Raw genomic sequence first — 23160 nt, forward strand, 5'->3', positions numbered from 1 at the left:
AATTTCTTAAAAAAAAAACTGCTATAAAGCTAGAGAACCAAATCTTTCAAGTTCTACAACCAAACAATGACAATAACAAGCCCAAATAAAGTTCTGTAGCACATACAGCAGCTATAAAAGTCTGCGCGTGAGGTCCCCTATGCCCAGTGCACACTGCAGGACACACATTTTGAAAAATGAACAAAAAATATACTAGCTATATTATAGTCATACGATGACATTCCAGGGTACGTTTTATTTGTTAATTAATGTGTGCCCTAGGAAGTAGAATTATGATTCTATATTCACCCAAGGTGTACATTAATGACCTAATACAACATGCCTTGTCACATTTAAATGCTATTTAATAGTACGCAATGTTCCAAATTTTGGAATCACCTATACTATTAAGTTGCTTATTATTATAACCAGCAGGCTACTAGTTCCATGAAAAGACGGAACATAAAACAATGCTATGTAAACAATTCAGGTTTTCCTTCCTTCCTTCCTCCCTCTCTCAATGCCCTTTCTCTCTCTCTCTCTCTCTCTCTCTCTCTCTCTTTCTTGGTGCTGAGGGTAGGTCAGTGGTAGAGTGCTTGTCTAGCATTCAGTTGCTCAGCACCTCGCTTTGGCTGAGGCTGGCTTTGAACTGGTAATCCTTCTGCCTCAGCCTCCTGAGCTGCTGGGATTACAGGTATGCGCCACTGGGCCTGACTAAATAATTCAGATTTTCTGGAGGCCTAAAGAAATTGGTGAATTGCTTTAATTTTTTTAGATAGAAAATGAAGTTCAATCAATGAGTCAATAGATTTAAAGCACTACATAAAAATTAAAGTGCTAGTTAAAAAATGAAGAATTCACTGGGTGTGGTGGTTGATGCCTGTAATCCCAGCTATTTGGGAAGTTAAGGCAGAAGGATCAAAAGTTTGAGACTAGCCTCAGCAACTTAGTGAGACCCTGTCTAAAAACAAAATTTTATAAAAGGTCTGAGGATATGGCTCAGTGGTAGAGAATTTCCCTAGCATATGCAAGGCTCTGGAGCCATTCCCCATACTGGGGTGAGGGAGGATAAAAAGAGGACTTCAAGGACAATTTGGGTTTTTAAAAGCAAATATCTCACATTTACTTATTTATCATCTACATAATGCCTTAATATAACAGCCTGTTTCTGGTAGTAAGATGTATTTTTTAAAAAAAAACTTTAAATTACATGTAAAAAAGTTTAAAGAATATTGTTTTAAATTACCACCTTCCTAAGTCAGGGAGTAGTATTTATTTCAATTTCTAACATCAAAAACATTAAAAATCCTATTTCTGACCCAACAGAGTGAAAAAGGGTATGAGAAAAGGGCTTGAAAGGACAAAGGTGAATAATTGGTCTCAATTTTTTTTTTTTTTTTAATCATGAAGGACTCCTTCCCATTTTCCCTCTATCCTCCAGGGACTCCATATGAAACACTGGTAGATAAATTAGCTACAAAAGTTTCTAATCATAATGAAATAATCAAAATTGTAGCCAAAAAGCAAAGAAACTGAGTATTTAAGTCATCCTGTGAAGTTTTTTTTTTAAATATTTATTTTTTAGTTGAAATTGGACATAATACCTTTACTTATTTTTATGTGGTGCCGAGGATCGAACCCAGGACTTCGCACATGCTAGGTGAGTGCTCTACCGCTGAGCCACAACCCAGCCCATTCTGTGTAGTTCTAATATGAGTAAATTTATCTAATCCATTATGATTTTGAATTTCTGAAAACAGAGCAACATTCCCTGTTCCTGACTTGGGGTCTTGACTAAATGCACTGAAATATCTTCAAGATCCCTTCATGTGTAGGAATTCTATAACTTAAAAAAAAAAATTATAAGTACTCTGGTAACTAGTTGAGCAGTTATGCTTTTATTTTAAAAAAACATCATAAGGGGCCAGGGGATGTAGCTTTTGCCTAGTATGTGCATATACACAGAAAGTCATAGATTTCAAAATGTAGGCAAGGAGCAGGATCACGAACCACACACAGAGAGCACAGTCCAAGGGAATTCAGGTGTCCGGGGCTAGTGCCAAAATACTAGTCGGTTTCAAGAATGACAACACAACTTAGGCCACTGATAGAATAAGCCTCAATGATCCTCAAATCATGTTTTGTTTTTGTGGTTCTGGGGACTGAACGAAAGGGTCTCCACCACTGAGCTGCACTCTTAGACCTTTGAATTTCTTATTTTGAGAGAGGGTTTTACTAAGTTGCTCAGGTGGGCCTCAAGCCTGCTATCCTGCCTCAGCCTCTGAAGTTGCAGTCTGTTGCTCAGACTGCTCCTGGGCTCAAGCAATCCTGCCACCCTTGCTCTTAAATCATGTTTTAATGTCCCAAACAAGAAAGAAAAATATTCACTGTTAAGTAATAAAATTAACTATTATTAACTATAATGAGAACAATGAATTCATGCATGGTTAGAATGTTATGGAGGCAAAATTATAGTTCACTCATGTAATGGAATGTCCTACAACTATGAAAAAGAATGCAGTGAATATAAATTTATAGAGGTACCTGACTGGAAAAATGCCTGTAATATTTTTTAAAAATGAAACAAGCAAGGCGTAGAAAAATGTGTACAATATTTCAGCTGTGCTACTTAAAAAAGGCACACCACTTTTACATACCTGCATATGCACCAAAAAATTCAGAAACACACATGAAAAGTATAGCGCCTAGGTTAATTGCATCATAAAATTAGTTAAAAATATTTCCAAATATTTTCCTGCATGGAGGCTACTAAAGAAGAGCTGCTTCTAATATCAACAGGAGCAAGACTGTACATGGCACCAGAAAGGTAGGAATGAAACTAAAAATCACCCGCAGGCCCAAAGAGCCTTCAGTCAATAAATCAGCTGGTGTTTAAGTAAATAAACATGGAGGGAGCCGATGTGAGAAGAGGGTACAAGAACTGAGCCTTAAATGTTATTTTGAAAGTTATAAAGAACAATTTGAAGGAAAAGAAAAAGACCAGGGGAAATTTCAGTTACTTATGAATAAGTAAATGTATGCCAAGTTATACCATTCCAGCAACTAAGTGTGTCTGACAGTAACTTTCGGGGGTTGGGGGAAACTCTTGGTTTATCAGAAACAAGACAGGAGGAGACAGAGGAGCCCTTCAAGTTCCCTGTCTGCACTGAGAGTTGGATGGAAAGCAGCAGGCACGCTTCTGAAGAACCTTTTCCTTCCCGCCACTAGAGCCCTGCTTGCCTAGGGAAGCTCATTTCTATGGAGCTCAAGTACCTACTGCCCAGGTCTGCTGATCAGAATGAACTACCTTATGGAAGACTAGTTCAGGGAAGGGCACATGCCCCAAGGTGCCTTCTCCAGAACTTCTTTACCTGTGTATGGCAGGAGAATGGTGGGGAAGACCGGAGCAGGCAAAAAGGAACAAGAGGCTTCAACCACAGTATCTGTCCTGGGATTCATCAGCTCTAAACTGAGGTCTAGGGTTCCCACCCTCCCTGGGAGTGGACAAACATTCAACTTGAGACATAGACAACAAAAGATATTTCTCCTGGTCACCATCTCCAGCACCTTACACTTTCTGAAGAGGCAAAACACATGTAAACGAATTCATAGAGAATACAGGCATTTGCAAGCAAAATTATTTGCAAGATTAACAATGGTCAAACTTGATGGCTTTTGAGAGCCTTTTATAACATTCTATGTTTGAGCCTGAATAATAAATTCATATAATTTTGGAATCAAAATTAGAATAGTTTTAGATGCTTTTTGATTTTGACACAAACTGATAAGGGAATTATTTTAATTAGTACTGGGGATGAACGCGGGGTGCTCTATCACTGAGCCACATTCCTAGCCCTCTTTTAAAAATTTGAGACAAGGTCTCCCTAAATTGCAGAGACTGGCTTTGAACTTGGGATCTTCCTGTATTATCCTCCTGAGTTGCTGGGATTACAGGCATGCGCATCCATGCTCAGGAAGTTGTTAATGTTGCATCATGGTTACAAAAAGAAAAGACATGTTAAACAAAATCTAAGTGTTTGACTTGAAGTAGGTGCTAATCATATAACATCAAATAAAAGTTAAATTTTGTTTTGCTGTGATTTTTTTTTATGACTCATAATATAAAAGAACATTTCTTTAGAATACTGATCCAGGCCCTTTCCCTAACACATAACTATGCTCCTATTTCTACATATGAAAGATTCTATGTACCAGGTCAAGAAGGATCAGGTATGACAGTAATCTAAGCATGGTTAAAAGATGATACTTTAAATTTCACTGTCAAATTTAATAATGCTCTGGCAAGTAAAAGTTACTACTTCATGCTGTTACTACTACTAAAAAAAGGACTAATTTGCTATATTTTACACAGTCTACAAAATAATTTAGTCATTGAAACAGATATTTCATCTTGAAAAGGAAAAAGCTCAAAACCCAAAATCTCCACATCTTACCAGTGATGTTGATAATTCAGTAACATGCTTTTTTTCAAGAAATCTAACTTTTGTTTGTCTTCGGCTTTCTCTGTATGGTATGTTTTCGTACAAACAAGCTTACAGGTTTCCTCCTTATTAAATGTAAACTGTATGAAAAGAAAGTGGAAGGTCTTTTAAGAAAAAATATTCAGGTTCCTCATAAAGATTTACCATAGACAATAGTATTATGCAATAAACACTGTAAAATTCTTTACAGCTCAGATTTAAATTTTAATCATACCGTTTCTCTAAAAACTCAAGTCATCATTTTTTTCTTTTTGATGATTTTAATCTATCTACCTCTTAAATGTAAATGATTCCAGAAGAAAAGAAACCCACATATAGAACAAAAATGAAACATTATTCTCTCAACAGTAATAACTCATGCTCATGTTTTAGAATTCTGGGGTTGATAGCTTTCCAGTAACAAATAGACAAATCTTCATGTTCAAATATTCAATAGATATTAAGTGATCCACCGAAGTGTCAGCTGAAAGAGAGTCAGCAGTGAACATGACACAATGTGATAAGAAAAAGAATCAGTTGGATATCTAAAATCAAAGTAAACACAACCCTTCACTCAAGCTTAAAGGCTACCAATTTTCAGGACCTGATTAAATAATAAAGGTGAAATCAAACTTGATAACTTTTTTTTTTTTTTTTTAAACTAAGGATTCCTCCACTTTTGGAGTCTAGAACTTATTCATCAGGAGCCATTTATGTCTTAATTTAAAAATTATACTTCCTATTTTTCAGGAGGCTGTAATTTACCAACTATACACCTAGTCCATAATTGTAAACCTTTTAATAAATTCAAACCTTATTACAGGTGGTAAAAAAAAAAAAATCGCATGCTTTGCTTCTAAAGGAGTCCACTTTTTTAAAAAAAAATATTCATTTTTTAGTTAGAGATGGACACAACATCTTTATCTTATTTTCATGTGATGCTGAGGATCAAATCTAGTGCCTCACACATGCTAGGCAAGCGCTTTACCTCTGATTCACAATCCAGCCTGGGGTCCACCTTTTTATGCATTATTTATTAATATCCAGTTCTCGACAAGCCAATGTTTAAGTGCAGCTCACTGCTGCCCCCTGCCAGCCAAGAGTTTAATTTCACTGCATTGCTACCTCTCAATATAGCAATATTTGTACCATTATTTGATATTTTGAACCTTATGTAAAACTTACAAGCTTAAATTTTTTAAATGGAAAATGAAAAAACAAAAGTATACACACTACAGAATCAGAGGTGTAGGCACCAAACTTAAAATAAATTAAGCAGAGAGAGACATTATTAGTTACAAGAAAATGGCAAATCTTAATAAACATCTTGATCCAATACTCACTGGGTTTAGATGAGTCAATTTGTGTGTGCAATCAGGAAGGAAAATAGCAACACCAAAGGTGATATTTAATAACAACAGTTAACATTTACTTAGTGCTACTTATGTTTTATGCACTCAGCTTCATGTAATTCTCCCAACAACCCTACATGGTAGGTATTCATCTGTAACTTGCCGATTAGAAAATCAAAGCACAAAAAGCCACACAATCAAGAAATGGCAGAGCCAGGATTTAACCCAAGCAAAGTTGAGCTCTAGAGAAAAATGCTCTTATTATGACACCTTAGTACTGCTCCCTATCATGTTTAGTTGGGAGTTTTACAATATTTTAAATCATCTTCGGTTAATAGTACTTATTAGTAGTATTTGTTTTATTAAAGATTTTAAAATATTATTGGCTTTCAAGGGAACCAAATCCTCCTCATATCAATCAATTCCATCATTGTTCCACTTTTATATATTCACTTAAAGTATACAAATATAAGATGCGATTTATTCAGGAAAATGTTTTATTATTTTTTTTATTGAATTATTCAATGTTGGTTTAAAATTCTCTGGGGAATAATTTTAAGGAAATCATTAAAGCAAATACTTGACCAATCTAGAGACCTAGAATTAGTCCTGGGTACAAATCTAGCTACATCTTTTTTTTTTTTTTAAATATTTTTTAGTTGTAAATGGATCTTTTAAAATTTTATTTATTTATACAGGGTCCTGAGGATCGAACCCAGGGCCTCACACATACCAGGCAAGTGCTCTACCACTGAGCGACAACTCTAGCCCCTCTAGCTGTATCTTATCATAAGACCCTGGCTGGCTTTTTTTTTTTTTTTTTGTAATCCTGGGGATTGAATCCAGGACCTTGTGCATGCCAGGCAGGTGATCTGCCAGTGAGCTACATCCCAGCCCTGACAAGCTGCTTAATTTTAACCTTAGCTTCAATGAACTAGTTGTAAAATGGGTTTAGTAATGCCTTGCAGGGTTTTTTTAATTAAACAGAATAATGTGCAAAACACTACATGACAGTTATTTCACATCCTACCATCAGCTTTTAGCAAATGGTAGAAAAATTATGACGAAATCCTTTACATTCTAAGAGACCCATAAGACTATGGGCTCCTACTATTCCTCTTACTTGTGCTTTGCTGCCTTGAGTTCATCAAGACTAATTCCTTTATGCCCCATCCCTTCTAAGGACAGTCATCCTAGAAGTCCAGGATTCCCATGCCATCCTTCCTTTCCCACATTCAAATTCCAAGAGAGATACCACCCCTCTTTCTGATGCCATCTCTTACTTCACCCCCAATTCCTTGCACACTTCCACAATGCCCCTTGGAACTCAGAGGTCATCAGCAGAAACCCTCTTCAACCTCAAAACTCTTTTCAGGAAGGTCTCTGAAATCTGCCCTCAGGCAAACCTGGCTCTTCTGAGGGACACTGCCTCACCACAATTTTCACCTCTGGTGGCTGTTTTCTCTCACAGGTCACAGTATGAGGCAAAACCATTCTCTTCCTTCTGCTAAAACCCTCAACTTTGACTCTCATGTCACCAGATTACATGGCCTCCTACTCCTCAATGTGTCATCTACCACCCTGAGATGACTGGCCCTTTAAGATTTGAGCTTCTGGCTCCTGATTCTTGGTGACTGTAACATTTCATAGATGATCTGTCTGCTAGCCACCATCATAATTCAAAGCATTCCTTTCCCTGCCCATATTACTGACAGCAGACCTTACATTATCTCAATGTCAAGTTTTCCAATGTCAAAGCACCATCCTTACTGTTTTTCCAGCTCACTGGCTCAAGTACTCCTCAACTCCAATGTTTTGGGTGCCACAATCAATGGATCCTATGGTCCTTTTGCTGTTCCTCACTCCTTCCCTTTCCTTCTTACAAATTCAAATTCAAGGTCAATGCATCACCACCTTTTGTCGATCCCTCAGGTCCTTTGCTCTTCTCTTATTTTGTTGTACCCATTTGTCACAACCATAAATCTGGTGAAATCCAACTTTATAGCAGCACAGTTGCAAAGCCCATGAGAAGTGCATATCAGCACACTGGCTGCTTCTACTCCAAATTACCCTCTAGTCACAGAGGGTGGATACTGCTGCATGGCAGTCACTCCAGATTCCTGTGATCCACTCTCTCCCCCGCTCTCCTACTGACAGCCTCCTTCCTCAAACCTTCAGTATCTCTGATTCCTTCTCACTCACAGGCAGTGACCATGATTCCTACTTCACTGAAAACTGAAAGCAGGTGCCACACTCGCCTTCCTACATCACGTCCTTCCCTTGATTTACCATGGATGAACTAGGTCACTGAGCCTGTCTCTCCACAGGTATACCAGGTCCTGTCCCTTCCTTCCTGTACAAGGACATACTCGACAATCCCTCTCTCTTTCAAACTACCACATTTCCCATCTGGACTGGATGATCCTCATCCATACATACACCTTTTTAAAAGCTATATAACAAGTCCTCTTTTGACACCATGCCATCCCCCAGTTACCACTTTTTCTCTCTGCCTCTAAATACAGGTCCTCAAGAGAACTGTATATATGTCCATATGCCACTGGTCCTTCCGTTCTTTCTGCACTTGGCTACTCCTCCACAGTGCTTTCTCATTAATACCTTCCACACTGAACGCTAAACTCAAGGTCAAGTTTCTGACTCCTTTTACCTGATCTGTCAGTGATCAGCCAATTCCTCCTCCCCAAAATAGCTTCTTAGCTTCTAGGAATCATACCCTCCACTATTTCCTCCTTTCTCACTAGTGGCTCCTTTTTAGTCTCTTTCACTAGGTCCTCTTCATCCTCGTGACTTGTAAAGCCAACTACCCCAAGGCTCAGACCTTGGAACTCTGTCTTCTTTATCCCCATTCCTTGGGGAATCTCATCAATTCCATGGCCTTAAAATACCATCTACACACTGAGGATACACACACCTACCCAGGCTGAGGCCCTCCTCCAAACTCCGGTCACAAATATTTGTTTTCTTTTTTTTTTTTTAAATTTTAATGTTTATTTTTTAGTTTTCAGCAGACACAACATCTTTGTTTGTACATGGTGCTGAGGATTGAACCCTGGCTGCATGCATGCCAGGCGAGCATGCTACTGCTTGAGCCACATCCCCAGCCCTCAACATTTCTACTTGGATGCCTAATACCTCACACTTAGAATGCAAAACTAACTCTTCCTCATTCCCCCCCACCCCCACCGGCAAAACCTGTTCTTCCTACACATCACAATCTCATTTTAGAAAACAGAAACTCCAGTCTACACCTCAGACCTCAGCAAATACTTTTGGCTCCACCTTCAAAATATAGCCAGATTCTAAGATTCTGACTATTTCATAGTCCCTTCTTCTCTATTCCCAGGATCTAAGCACCATCAGATCCCATTTGGGCAGTTAACTGGCCTCTGGATGCTCTCCTTGCACACCATGGTCCATGGAAAATCCTCCAATGCTAACATCTTGCTCAGATCTAAAGGCCAAAGTCTCCACAGTGCACTGAATCACTCTATTATGGGGTCCCCTTACCATTCTCTGCCCACATCATCAACCAAGCTCTATGTTGCTCACCTGCTCAAGTTGTATTGACGTCTTTCTGTACCATGAACACACCAGGCGAGCTCATACCTTGGGACCTTGGCATTTGCTGCTCTCTTCACCTAGAATACCTTCCCCCAGGTATTCACATGGTTTACTTCCTTACTTGCTTCAGGTCTTTTATTCAAATGTCACCTTCTCAGTGAGACTTCTTAAATTTACATTTTTTAAATGTCACCTTCTCAGTAAGGCTATTTAAAATTGCAAATTCTTTGTCCACTTTCCCTGATTTAGTTTCAGTAGTATTTTCATAAAATACTATGTACTTTAGTAATTTATATTATTTCCTTTCCTCCATTAGAACAGAGTAGAGATTTTTATCTTGCTTGCTCTTACATCCCACCTCTACAATGATACATGGCACAAGAACGGTATCCAACAATGTGTTAATTGAGTAAATGAGTGAATATGAGTGGTTATACTTGAGATAAGGCCTTATGGTCCTAAAAACTATAGCTCCTGTTTGACAGAACATACACAAAGTCTTACATTGCCGTTTTCCTAACCCAAATAGAAGTCACAGACACAAGGTGGCAAGGTAGGGGGTTTTACTTTATTGCTGGTTGTTAAAACTGTTTTTACTGCAGAGGTAAATAAAATAAGGAAAATATTCTGTGAAAATAAAGGGCAGAAGAATCTAAAGTGAAATGAAATAAAATATATTGCTCAATACTTTTATGGCTAGTTTGGAAAGAAAAATCTGATCTCTTAGCTCCATGTTTTTATTTTCCTGTGTCTTGGCCTTAAAAAGTATCCCTTTAGCTTGGGAATTAAAAAGAGTTTGTTTTAACACAAATTCTAAAATTTCTGTGGTGCTAAGGGAAAATGTGAGGTGAACATCTTCCTCCATTTTAAAGCATTCCTTCTGTTCTACCTAAACTCCTAGGACAGGGGATCAAGTCTGAAAAGCACCAGGCCCCAAATAGGGGTCATCTGCATACGCACAGTCTTTACACATAAACAGAAATGTACCTGAACAAGCTTCTACTAAGGGCAGTAATCTGCCTTTAATGCCTGTCCCAAAGGAACAGAACCTCCATGGGTTTGAATATTTTGCTGGCTTTCCCTCTGTTCACTGCTATCTGTTATGGGCAGCCTGTATGCTGCTAGAGACTCCTGTTGTCCTTCACTGATGTCCTGATGTTCTTCTCTCCCATCAATTCTGAGGGCCAACACAGAAGTAAACAGAAAAGGCTGAGAGACCACTGGAGTATGTAAGTTGATTGCATTATTTAATAAATATGCCTGAAAATCACCCTCTGCTATAAAAAGAATACAATAACTTTCAAAGTAACCTTTAAAAATATCACAACAGGGAGTAGTTCCACAGTTGTCACGCCTGCCCTACTAATGCTACTCATGTCCAGGCATGCTGAGTTCCTATTCCCTAATGACATCACCGCATTAGGCCTTCAGATAACATTGTCTCTTTAAAATGTTTATAATTACTACATTTTTATTGTAGAAATTTTCAAATTAGAATATCTGAAGAGGATATATTAATGGTTGAAAACTATATAGTGGATTAGTCTTGAACAATCATATGCAAAATTCCCCAGGGTTTCACAATGTAGTCCAGGTGCTGGAGGGAATGAGACAGCTAGTGGGAGCAATCCAGGCTCAGGGGTTTGCTGCACAGATGCTCCATGTTATAAAGTGCGAAGGGAATCAAGGTGCTTAGTGAGAAAGTAGGCAAGGTGGCTAAGTGTGGGGTCCATGCCACAGAAAGGAAGAAGAGGAAGCTAGGAAATGTAGCTCTCAGGTTGTGGAATGAGACTTGGGTCAAGTTACACCTATTAAAGTGAACTTCTCATGTGGGCAGATGCCCAAGGTAGAAAGTTAAAGGAAAAAGGCAAAGTTCAGAACAATACATTAAAACATAAACTAATAAATCTAATTTCATTTATATAAGCTTAAAAATATATGTATATTGCCAGGAAAAATTAACAAGAAACTGTGAAGGAGAATTGAGGGGAAGAGAGACTTTTCATTTTGTTTCTTTCTGTACCACTTTTTTATGTGGTAAAATGTCATCATAAACTACTGTAATTTTTCTAAAGGAGAAAGACCATGTTTTTGATCCAGTAGGAGAGCAGTTATAAAGTGAAAAGGAGACTGTGAAATGTGGAAGGAGGGGCTGGGGTTGTGGCTCAGTGGTAGCGCACTTGCCTAGCATGCGTGAGGCTCTCAGTTCAATTCTCAGCACCACATATAAATAAATAAAATAAAGGTCCATCAACAACTAAAAAAATATATATTAAAAACAACAACAACAACAAAAAAAACACACTTCTCTTAAAAAAAAAAAAAGAAATGTGGAAGGAAAACTGGCATAAGAGATAATCTACAACACTAGTTGTATGAATGTTCTCTCTCTCTTTTTTTTTTTTTTTTGTGGTGCTGGGGATTGAACCCACGGCCTTGTGCATGCAAGGCAAGCATGTTACCTATAGAGCTATATCCCCATTCCTATATAAATGTTCTTTAAGACAGATTTATCAATGATATAATGTAGGAAGGAAGAGGATCCCTTTGAACTGAGGTTCTAAGAAATTATTCCTGTATGCAAAAGAAATGAACTTTGCTCCTTAGCTACAGAAGTTATCACAGGCATTTCTGAAGGGAAAAAACAACTGACTAAATAATATTTATATAACACTAAATACAAACCTTATATGGTGAAGGTTCAATTCTTTCCCCGAATAATACCTGACCAAGATTTTCTGATGGTCGTTTTCCTTCAGATGCTTGGCAGAAATCAAACCTGAGGAAAGAATATTTAAGTTTTAAACATAAAAAGAGACTTGGAAATATATAAAATGTGGGCAATACTGAGAGATCTATTACTGATATTCTAACAGCTTTTGTAGGTAAATAACATTTAAACTTAAGTCCATGTATTGCAACTCCCCAAAACAGAAATTCTCCAAATCATGGCTTAGAATACTATTGATTTCTAACCAATACTTTTATTAAAATGTAAAGAGAGGCCAGGTGTGGTGGTGTTCACCTGTAATCCCAGCAACTCAGGAGGATAAGACAGGAGTTCACAAATTCCAGGCTAGCCTCAGCAACTTAGGGAGACCCTGTCTTAAAATAGAAAGTAAAAAGAACTAAGGATGTAGCTCAGTGGAAAATCACGTCTGGGTTCAATTTCCAGTGCTTGGGGGTGGGGAGGTGGGGGATAGGATTTTCACCCCAATACACTGTCTACCATGTCCCTTGGGAGAAAGATGGCTAAATAGGCCCTCAGAACAGAAAGCTATGGAGAAGCATATTTGGTCACCTGTGAGATTTTCTGCTGTAATCCCCTACATTACCAATTGATTTTTAAAATGTTTTATTGAAATGTTCAGCCTAGTTTCAAATTTACATAGAAAATTAAAGGGCAATTCGTATTCATCCCAGATAAGGGAAGTAGGTGAGACAGTACAGTGACATCAATCATTAGTGAGATTCCCAAGGCCAAAGTGAATCTCAAAAGTCATCAAATTGATAAAAACTGTGAGGCCCCCAATGAAGACCTTCCACCTCCTGGATGCAACAGATTCACTGAGTTCTGAGAAAATCCACAAAGATTCAAGTAGGGATAGTGTTTGGCAAAATTACAAAAGTATTTAAGCCTCCAACATTTATGTAAATTACAGTCCATCCAAACAGGATTTTGTACTTTCTTCTTTTTAATTTTTTTTAAGTTGTAGATGAACACAATTCCTTCATTTTATTTATTTATTTTTACGTGGTGCTGAGGAATGAACTCAGTGCCTCACACATACTAGGCAAGTGCTCTACCAGTGGGCTACAACTGCAGCTCCATATTCTCTTCTAATACATATTCAGGCATATAGATTCTTACAGAAATCTTCATTTTTGTGTATGCTTTTCTTTATAGCAAATACATATTCTCTTTTATTTATTTATTTATTTATTTATTTATTTTAGTTCTCGGCGGACACAACATCTTTGTTGGTATGTGGTGCTGAGGATCGAACCCGGGCCGCACGCATGCCAGGCGAGCACGCTACCGCTTGAGCCACATCCCCAGCCCCATATTCTCTTATAGAACCCTTAAACAGGAGAGAAATTCAGGAACTGTTTTACAACCAATATGCAATACAGCTGTTAAATGAATATTATAGGATTTTCATGCAGCATTTTTCACAGTATCAGAAATCAAATGTTGATAAATAGGGAATTAGTGAAACAAATCATGTATGAAATGTACACAACCTCTACAACGGAGTTACTAAAAAGACTGAAGTAGCTACATATTGTCATGGAAAAAGATGTGCAACATATTCAGTGCGAAAGACAACGTCTGAATCAAATATAATAGTATGAGCCTACTTTTGTTTAAAGCAAAAAGTATAAATATGGTTATTTACATTAGAAATTCAGAGATAAAAATGCAGAGACCACAGATATTAAAGTAGAAGTTCTGAGGACTGATTATGAGAAAGAAGAATTCTGTTTAAAAATGTATGGGTGGGGGTCGGGGGACAAATTCAGTTGGTAGAGTGCTTGCCCTGGATTCAATCCTCAGCACCACCACCAAAAAAAAAAAAAAAAAGGGAGGGGGGTAATAATTAAAGAAATTTTAAGAAAATAAAATGACTTTTGGTACAGTAAACTAAAGGGAATCCATTGTTTTGATTGGCATGTCTGTGGTATCACAAAACAACATGGAAAGACCACATTTTAGTTCTACCTGGAAGAACATATCTTAAAAATGTTTTCAGGCCCCATATATTATTTAAATGCATATAAACTTATCCTTAACTGTGGAGAAAATAGTTTTAAGTGCACAAAATTCTGATGAATCACATAAATTTGTATATAAAAATCAAGCTGAAAAACTCACGCTGTATATTCATAAGGAAGAACAGATTCCACTGAGTCAAGCCTGTTCACAAATAGTTCTATTTCAGCCTGAAAATGAGGAAACACAGGTTAAAGATTTAAGTCATGCTTACAATTGAAAAAATATGACATGCTTAAAATGTGAGACTTTACAATATTCACCCTACTTTAGACTATTATAAAATCCATTCAATGAGTGGATTTGTATTCATTTAAAATATACCAAAATAACTTTCAGAGTTGCAGATGTCTCCAATATTTTTAAAATGCTGAAGCAGTAAATTTTCTAAAATATTAAATAAGACATCTTAACTAAAGACATTCATCACACTAATATAAATGCTGTTTTTTAAAAAAAATCCGTTTTCCAAATTCAATATTTCATAAGAGCACAAATACGATTATTATTTTTAACCTTTTTTATTTCTTAACATTCTGACTGTAACCAAAAAATATTGCCAAGTTAGAAATTTCTACATCAACTATATTAGAAATACAATCCCATACACATGTGCACTCTTAAGCATTGACAGGAGATAGACAATGATCACATGATCTAACTTTGGAGGACAGCTTTGATCAATTTGAGAAAGTTGAAAAACAAGGCAGTGACATTGAAGAAGTTCAAGTTCACAATGACCAGATCAAATGCACGGGGGTGGGGTGGGTGGGGTGGGGTTGGGGGGCTGGGGTGTGAAGGGGGGGTATTTGTATCAACTTCCTAGGAAATATGGACAAGTTAACTACACCTACCTAATGAAGCTTTCAAAATTTCTCCCAGGTGTAGATAAAGTGATAAAGTTCCACAGGATCCATATTATCCACCCTCTCAAACAGAGCTCACTGACACTCAAGGCAGAATTCACTAGTGGAAAAAGCCAGAAAGTCATGTGTGCCCTGAAATAACTTTTGATACTAGTATTTTTATGGAGTTAGACCACTGTGGCTGCCTCTGGACTTGATCAGAAGGCTCCCTGGAATGACAAGTCTCACTTGTCATTTTGATTTGACTAAGGCATCACCACTCCTACACTTGCTAACATCCCAAAAGCAAGATTCGATATCTGACATACAACTGAAACAAATGAAGAGTTAAGTGCACTGCCACTGGAAAATCACCACAGCAGCAGTAGAGTTTACGTCAGCTTCCTCATGGATGCTTCAGTTTCCTAATCTGCAAAATGAGGATAACGGTGTTTATCTCCTAGGGATATGTGGATTAAGTGTTAACATTTATAAAATATTTTAAATAGTGCCTAACACTATTTAAAGAATATAATATGAAGCCCTATGAAGTGCTATATATTTGTTAAAAAAAGATGCTCAGAACAGAAAAGGCCTAAACTATAGTGTCTACCCATTAAAATGATCATCCAATATTCATGATATATGATGAAAGACTTTCAAATTCAACCCCTACAATTCTATTCAAATGAAACAGCAACTCAATGACAACACAGCCTCTAACACAGTAATTTAATTGTATCTCCTGTATCACTAGTCATTTTGGCTAAAAAAGATGATGGGACATGACATTACAGCATTACAGAATGCTTGAATAATTAGCACAAATATATGTAACTGTTGTGAAGGCAAAATTCCCAGTTGATAGTTTACTCTGCCAAAATAATTTTCACTAATTAGAAGGGGTCAACACTGCTATGAAGATATATCAGAATTCAAATGATCTAGTTAACACATCTTAATGAAGACAAAGAGGTCCCTAAAAAGCTAATCCAATTCACATTTTAAGATTTCTTCCAAAATGAAAAAATGGAGCTATTATATTCTTCACAACTTTCTAGGTTTTCAGCTTCAAAATCTATAGACTCACATTGCTGTCACACAAAGTAAGTCCATTTTCCTACCATTAGGCACAATTCTCTCAATCTTGTTCTCAGAAGCAGGACTGCCTGGGCTTAAATAACTCTAGCTGGGTAACTGTGGCAAGTTCCTCCACTTCCCCATGACTCAAATTTTTCATTTGTAGAAGGGTGGTAGTAATTTATGCTTCAAGCAGTTTCTGAGAAGCTTCAAGAGTAGTACCTGGCAAAAAGTGCTATGTACATTTTTAGTAATATGCAGCAATGAGTCCAAAGGAATTTAAAGTAATGGTAGAACAGTTCTTTCTGGCCACCAGTAGCTACTGAGCACTTTAGGATTTATTAGGCACTTGGAATGTGGTTAATGTGGCTGAAAAAACTAAATTTGAATTTTTTTTTTTTTAATACCAGGGATTGAACCCAGGGGTGCTTAACCACTGAGTCACATCTCCAGCCCTCTTTATATTTTATTTTGAGACAGGGTCTCTCTAAGTTACTTAGAGCTTCACTAAATTGCTGAGGCTGGCTTTCAACTTGCAATCCTCCTGCCTCAGCTTCCTGAGCTGCTGGAATTACAGGCATGTGTCACTGAGTCCATCTGAATTTTAAATTTTATTTTAGGTAAATTTTAAATAGTCATAAGAACTTAGTGGCTTCTGAACTGGATAGTACAGTAAGAAAAAGAGCACATGCTGCTATGTACGTTACCTCTTTATAAACATTTTACTTGTCAATAATCTTGCTGCTTCTGGAAAAACAACTCTTTATTAGTCTATCTCAGGGGTTGGCAAACCTTTTCTGTAAAGGGCCACAGAGTAAACACTTAAAACTTTGCAGGACATGCTGTCTCTGCTCCCTTAGGGTGAAACAAATGACTGTGGCTGTAACCCAATAAAAATTTATTTACAGGCTCTGAAATTTGATTTTCATCAATAAATAACATTCTTTTTTCTAATTACTTAAAAACAATTATTTGCTTCAGAGCCCTATAAAACCAGGAGCTGGATTGAAGTCCCGGCCCTTCCTTGAGTCTTGCTTTCCAAGTATTTTTTACTGTTCTTTAAATCCACATCTCAGAAGCCCCAAAACAAGGTATAAGATTTAAAGATAGAAGACCATGTGGAAAATTTTAGGACACTGCTCAAGTGCATATGAGTTTAGGATACAAGTGTCCATCAAATGAATGACTAAAAAACTTTTGCTTAGCTTATGAGGCCTTCCCTGAGGTTTTATGGACCATCTTCTGGCTCTAGGATTATAAGATGAAGGAAACTCTCATTTTCAGATTTCTTTTTTTTTTTAAATATTTTTCTTTAGTTGTAGATGGACACGATGACTTTATTTTATTTATTTATTTTTATGTGGTGTCGAGGATCGAACCCAGTGCCTCTAGGCGAGCACTCTACCACTGAGCCACAAACCCAACCCATCTCATTTTCAGATTTCTCTCATATCTCCTGTAAGTCTCTCTCTCTTTTTTTATGTGCAGTTGATTTTTATTTTTGCTCCTTTCTTTTAATCAATGCAGTACCTGAAACTGGTGGTGCTAATTACCACTAATACCTGTTGAGCATATGATTTTTAAACTGTAACTTCTTCCAAAGTTTCTCATTAGAACTTCTAGACATCTTTGATGAGGTTAGACCTATCTCTCTCTCTTTTTTTTAATTTATATGATCATTATTATCCAAAGTACAGGCACAAAGACGTGAATTGGTATGAATATACCATTTATACAACCAGAGATATGAAAAATTGTGCTCTATATATGTAATAAGAATTGTAATGCATTCTCCTGTAAGTCTTAATCCCTCAACACTGAAAGTTCCTCTAGTCTCTGATCTTCTTGATCATGCCAGTTGCTTTTCTTGGGATCTTACCCTATTCTCATATCTTTCTTAGGAGGTATATCATCCAAAATTACAGCAAAATTCAAGGTTTAGACACCAAAAGTTTCATATAAGTACAGAATGATGGTGTTACTTTTCATTAGCCTTTCTGTCCATAAGTGTAAATTCTTCAATGACATTCTTCATCTTTTTTAATGTGCTTTAACTGATAATAAAGAGCTTAGATCTCAATATAGATTTCTTTTAAAATAATCTTTCTGAATTTCTCCATGACCAAATTAACTTACCACTTTTTGCTCTCTCATAACTTTAAAAGATATTCTGAAAGAATATTCCCATTAGTTTTACATTAGGTTACATATGGAGCTTAACACTACTGGAACTTAAAACACTTCATGTGCATTCTCTTTGCTAAAATTAAAATCCAAATTAGCTTCAAGCACCAATCCTGGAAGACTACACAGGTACCCCATAGATTTACTCCCCATTCCAGTCCCTTACACTAACCCACAATTTCCTTTAAATTCCTATTCAATCTTATTAACAACCTAGAAATCAAATTTACTGGAATCAGGTGCTGTGGCACACTCCTATAATCCCAGAAACTTGGGAGCTGAGGCAGGAGCATCACAAATTTGAGTCCAATTTCAGCAAATTAGTGAGGCCCTAAGTAACTTAATGAGACCCTGTCTCAAAATAAAAAGGGCTAGGAAAGTGATTCAGGGGTAAAGCACCCCTGGGTTAAATCCCCAGTACCAAAAATAATTTACCGGTTCCCCCTTATATCTATGGTAAATCTGAATAATTCTAGAAGCAAGGAAAATTTCCCTTCCTCAAACCATGTTAGTCTTTATTATTTAAATCAATTAGTATTATTTAAATCAATTCTTACCAAATTTATTCCATTTTCGTCTAATGCCCAAAAGGAGTTTCACAACCCTCTTCTTCCCCATTTTCTTATGTGTACCTCATTAGTTTTCAGTACTTCATTAGTCTTTCTTGGTATTTTATCCAACATCAAATTCCTAATAAATTGACCTCATATGAACTTTTCCCAATCTGGCAAAACTGAAAAAATTCTACTACTAATACAGGTGTTAACAGTGCCACTTTCCAGGCATAAATTTTAGCTTTGTTTTGTGATTTATAAAGATATCTGTAATTATCAGGGGCTGTCCAAAAAATTTCTAGAGTAGAACCTCCCAAAGACAATACTTCCCATAAATCTCTGGCCTTAAAACAAAGCTAATTTTAACAAACATAAACAGGGAACATGACTTCACTTTGGAGGCAGCATAGCATTAGACTACTGGGTTCACCTCAAATCCTAGGTCTACTCTCAATAAATAGGTGCTCTTGGTCAAATAATAACTTTGAATAGGACTGAATGAGGAAATAATAAAAATAGTAGGTGCAGAAGCTGGTCCATAGTTGGCACACAATAACTATATTTTAAGTGAATAAGCATAGTTGTTATTATCTTAAAGAAACTGGATGCTCCTGACTCTGAGTAAAGGTGACTAGTATATGGAAAACCCCAGGGTTTCTGGGGAGGCCCTTCTCCCCTCCATCAAGGCAGTGGGAGGGGTTTACTGCCATTTCTGGGCCACTACTTAAGTCTATCTCATCTTGGTTATTGATCTAGGGAAACAGAACATACTCAGCAAGCACAATTATAATAACCTCATGAGTCAGAGATTGTTTTACTTGAAAATGAGGAAACAAGTTGAAAAACTGAACTGCAGAAACAAAAATAGTGAGTAAATTCAACCATGGATACCATCACTTTTCACTTCCACTGCATTCATTCCTCCACTCTCCTTCTTCTCTGCTCTTGACATTTTCCATGCTTACTTTTAAGGGAAGGTTAGTCTATTATAGACAGCTCCACTAAATTACAGCAGTGAAGCAATCAAATACACCATGACCATAACTTATCTTGGCTACTTTTGTAGCATTTGCTTCATTCTTTCTTTTTAAAACTGTCAGAATCTGAAATTTTAATAATCATCATCTCATAATATGCTAAAGAATGTGAAATAAATATACCTTTAACAGGGAATACAGCCATTTACAATACACTTGTAAATATGCCATACTTGTAAATTACTCTACACACTGACCTTAGCAAAAAAGGAAAATTTCAAAAGCATTATAAGAATGAGATCCTCCTAATTTGGCATAAAGCAAATGTTATTGGTAGAAAGCAAATGAGACTACGAGAAAGTTTATGGGCTTTAATAAAAGGCTATAAGCTAAACTGTGTGAAAGTATGCCACAGACAACATGTCATTCATCCCCAAACTACAGAAATATACGCAGATAAATATGGAAAAATGTAAACAATAGTTAATTCTAGGCAGTCCAAATAAGTAAAAAGTGATCATTATATCATTCTTTCAACTTTTTTGAATTTTTTAAAATTGTCACAATTAAAGTTGGAAAAAGAAAGGGCTTTAAAATTGAGTGTGGATCTTAGTCTTATTATGAAACATCAAATGAAAACAATGAGAAATAAAGACAGTAAAATTTCAGGTTGAAAGATGTTCTAGAGCAAGAACAATGTTCTCAAAAGAAGTCCATTTATTAAATAAGGGAAAACATTAGAATTTGCAATAGATGTAAGAATCAGAGAAAACTTATAACAAATCCTGAAGACCATGAAAAATTCATTCAGCCATGAATGCTCACAATGTCCACACCTGACACAAAAATAATGAGCATTTGCTTTCAGAGAATTTATAATCCAAAGGAAGTGACAAGGCATACCTTCAAGGAAGCAAAAGAAAAAAGTGACAGGACTATTTATATGTTCTTGGTGTAGCTACCGAACCTCTGTGGGATTTAGTTTTCTTATGAAAATAACAACTGCTATAACAGAATTGTATTTAATTTCTCTTAAAATTATCTTTCACTCTAAACATCTTTATTCCTCATTGAAGAATTAATCAAGTCAACCTCCTTACAGAAATTTGCCTTAAACTGAAGACAGCCAACTCTAAGATATCACATACCTAACTAGACAAGATTCTTAAAGGTTATTTCCCTCACATTCCAACTTTCAAACTATCTCCACCTAGGTTATTACAAGTATGTAAAGTTTAAATATTAAACATTTTAAGGAAGTAACCAAATCCTAAATCATTTAGATAAAGCAAGACTTATCACAATTTTGCACTAAAATATTTTTTTATGGGCCTGGTGCAGAGGTGCAGACCTGTAATTTCAGCTACTTCAAGAAGCTAAAGCAGAAGAATCAAGACCAGCCTGAGCAACTTAATGAGACCCTGTTTCAAAAAAAAAAAAAATTTAAAGGCTGGGAATTTAGCTCAGTGGTGAAGAGTTCAATCCCTAGTAAAGGGCAGGGGAAGGGAGGGAGAGAAAATAAAGAAAATTTTATGAAAATGTTTTTATTAGTTTATAGAGTTCTATGGTCTCCCTTGTAAATCCTTTTCCCAAATGTACATTTTAATTTCTAGTTTGAATCAGCCCATTCTGCATCTGATCCCAACTGTGGTGGCAACTACAATCTACTCTATTGCCTTAAGGAACACAGGCCACGCAGTAGGACTGAGGGTTTTCCCCATTTCCTCATCTGTTGGTTTCTGCTTTCATTCTGCCTTATTCCACTGCCATCTCATCTGTCTCACCCCACACCTACACCTGGATTTTCAAGAGAATGGAATCTCAGGGAAGAAATCTGACTTTGTAACAAGGATCAAAGAAAATAACTAGTCAGTCACAAAAAGGTATGAAATACAAAGGTATAACCATTAAAAAAAAAAAAAAAAAACGAAAGCTATGGAAGCTTCACCTGCTTAACCTTAGAAAAATCTACAGCAGAAAATTCTAAAGAAGGGAAGTCTTAACTCAGACATGATTAAAAAAAAAAAAAATCCCAAGAGGAATCTTTTACTGGAACTCACAAAGGGATGTTCATGAGCTCTGAGCTATGTGACTAGCAATGCCAAGAGGTTGATCTATATGATCAGGGCTTTTTCCCTCACACCCAAGAAAAATGAAATTTCAATTTTAGACTGTATCAAAGAACAGAATATAAAACCTGACTCCTTAAAAAATAATTACATATACATACAGCATTCTGTTGATTGTCCACCACATTGATTCTGGAAGTTCAGAATTTTAAGAAGTCATGGTTCTCCAGAGAGGAAGCAGAGAAGCAGCTGCAGCATGCACAACGGAGACCACACAGCAGACCCCAAGTGGTAAGGAGCCAGACTTTAGAGTAAGCCAGTCCTAAGCTTGTCTGCATGCCAGCCTTCCTCTTACTAGCTATGTATACTTGAGACTGCTACTTAATCTTACTGAGCTTCCCTTTCCACACTAAAAAAACATCACTGAGTGTTATAATGTGCTAGGTATCTGAAACACAAAAATTATAGTCTTTATCATTAACAAAGGCAATAGTTTTGAAAGAGAAGGAACAAAGGAGAAAATATTTCACCAATTTCCTCCAAAGCCTTTCACTCAGCTGGGCACAGTGACACATGCCAGTGATTCCAGTTATTCAGAAGGCTGAGGCAGAAGGATCATAAGATAACTTCAATAATTTAAATGGCAACAGAGAAGGAGCTCATTGAGCACATGTAAAGTAGCTACAAGTAACTACAAAGCTTACTGAGAGAACACTATGACAGAAAACTGCAAGGAAGAACAGGGAAACAGAAATTGGGCGCTATGGCTGAGAGCACACAGACCAGTCCCTGCAGAATTTAGGTGTGCTGTGTTTGTCTCAGGGATGTAATAAGTGGAGCACCTGTCTGTGACTTTGTTTTGGTAGTTCCATTATACACCTCTGGAAGGAAGAACAATTGTTAGATCATGTACTCAGCACTTCTTCCTAATGCCAGATATGAAACAGTATAACCAACAACCACACACCTATAAGTTTCTAGAAGTTAAGAATCAATGTTTTTATTCCAGACAAAAATGTGAGATCATGAAACTAAATATCAATATTTATTATCTATATCAATAAGTACACATATAAATTATGTATTTTTTCTTTAAATACTTCAAAATCTTCAATCTTTTTCCATAATCATATTAAAATAAGTATAGTTACTTTGGTTTTATATCTGTTCAGAGCAACATTCAGGATTGTTTTCTTAAATTTGACACATTCCATATTTAAAGGCAACTGTTCCTAAAATAGGACACAATTTTTAAAAAGCTTATAAAAATACCAAGAAGGCAG

At 36.6% G+C, this 23160-nt stretch overlaps 1 protein-coding gene across 2 annotated transcripts in view; it reads right to left on the reverse strand.

The window, feature by feature from the left end:
- TM9SF2 (transmembrane 9 superfamily member 2) overlaps positions 1-23160 on the reverse strand; it is a 59730-nt gene that overhangs the window by 31467 nt on the left and 5103 nt on the right. For both annotated transcript variants that reach the window (XM_081276174.1, XM_081276175.1), the window contains exons 2-4: positions 14271-14338; positions 12080-12173; positions 4434-4561 (exon numbers count right to left, since the gene is read on the reverse strand). In XM_081276174.1, coding sequence (XP_081132300.1) covers positions 4434-4561; positions 12080-12173; positions 14271-14338 — 290 coding nt within the window. The remainder of the gene's footprint in view (positions 1-4433; positions 4562-12079; positions 12174-14270; positions 14339-23160) is intronic.

This window comes from Spermophilus citellus (assembly GCF_964194105.1).
Source record: "Spermophilus citellus genome assembly, chromosome: 1".
Classification (NCBI taxonomy): Eukaryota; Metazoa; Chordata; class Mammalia; order Rodentia; family Sciuridae; genus Spermophilus; species Spermophilus citellus.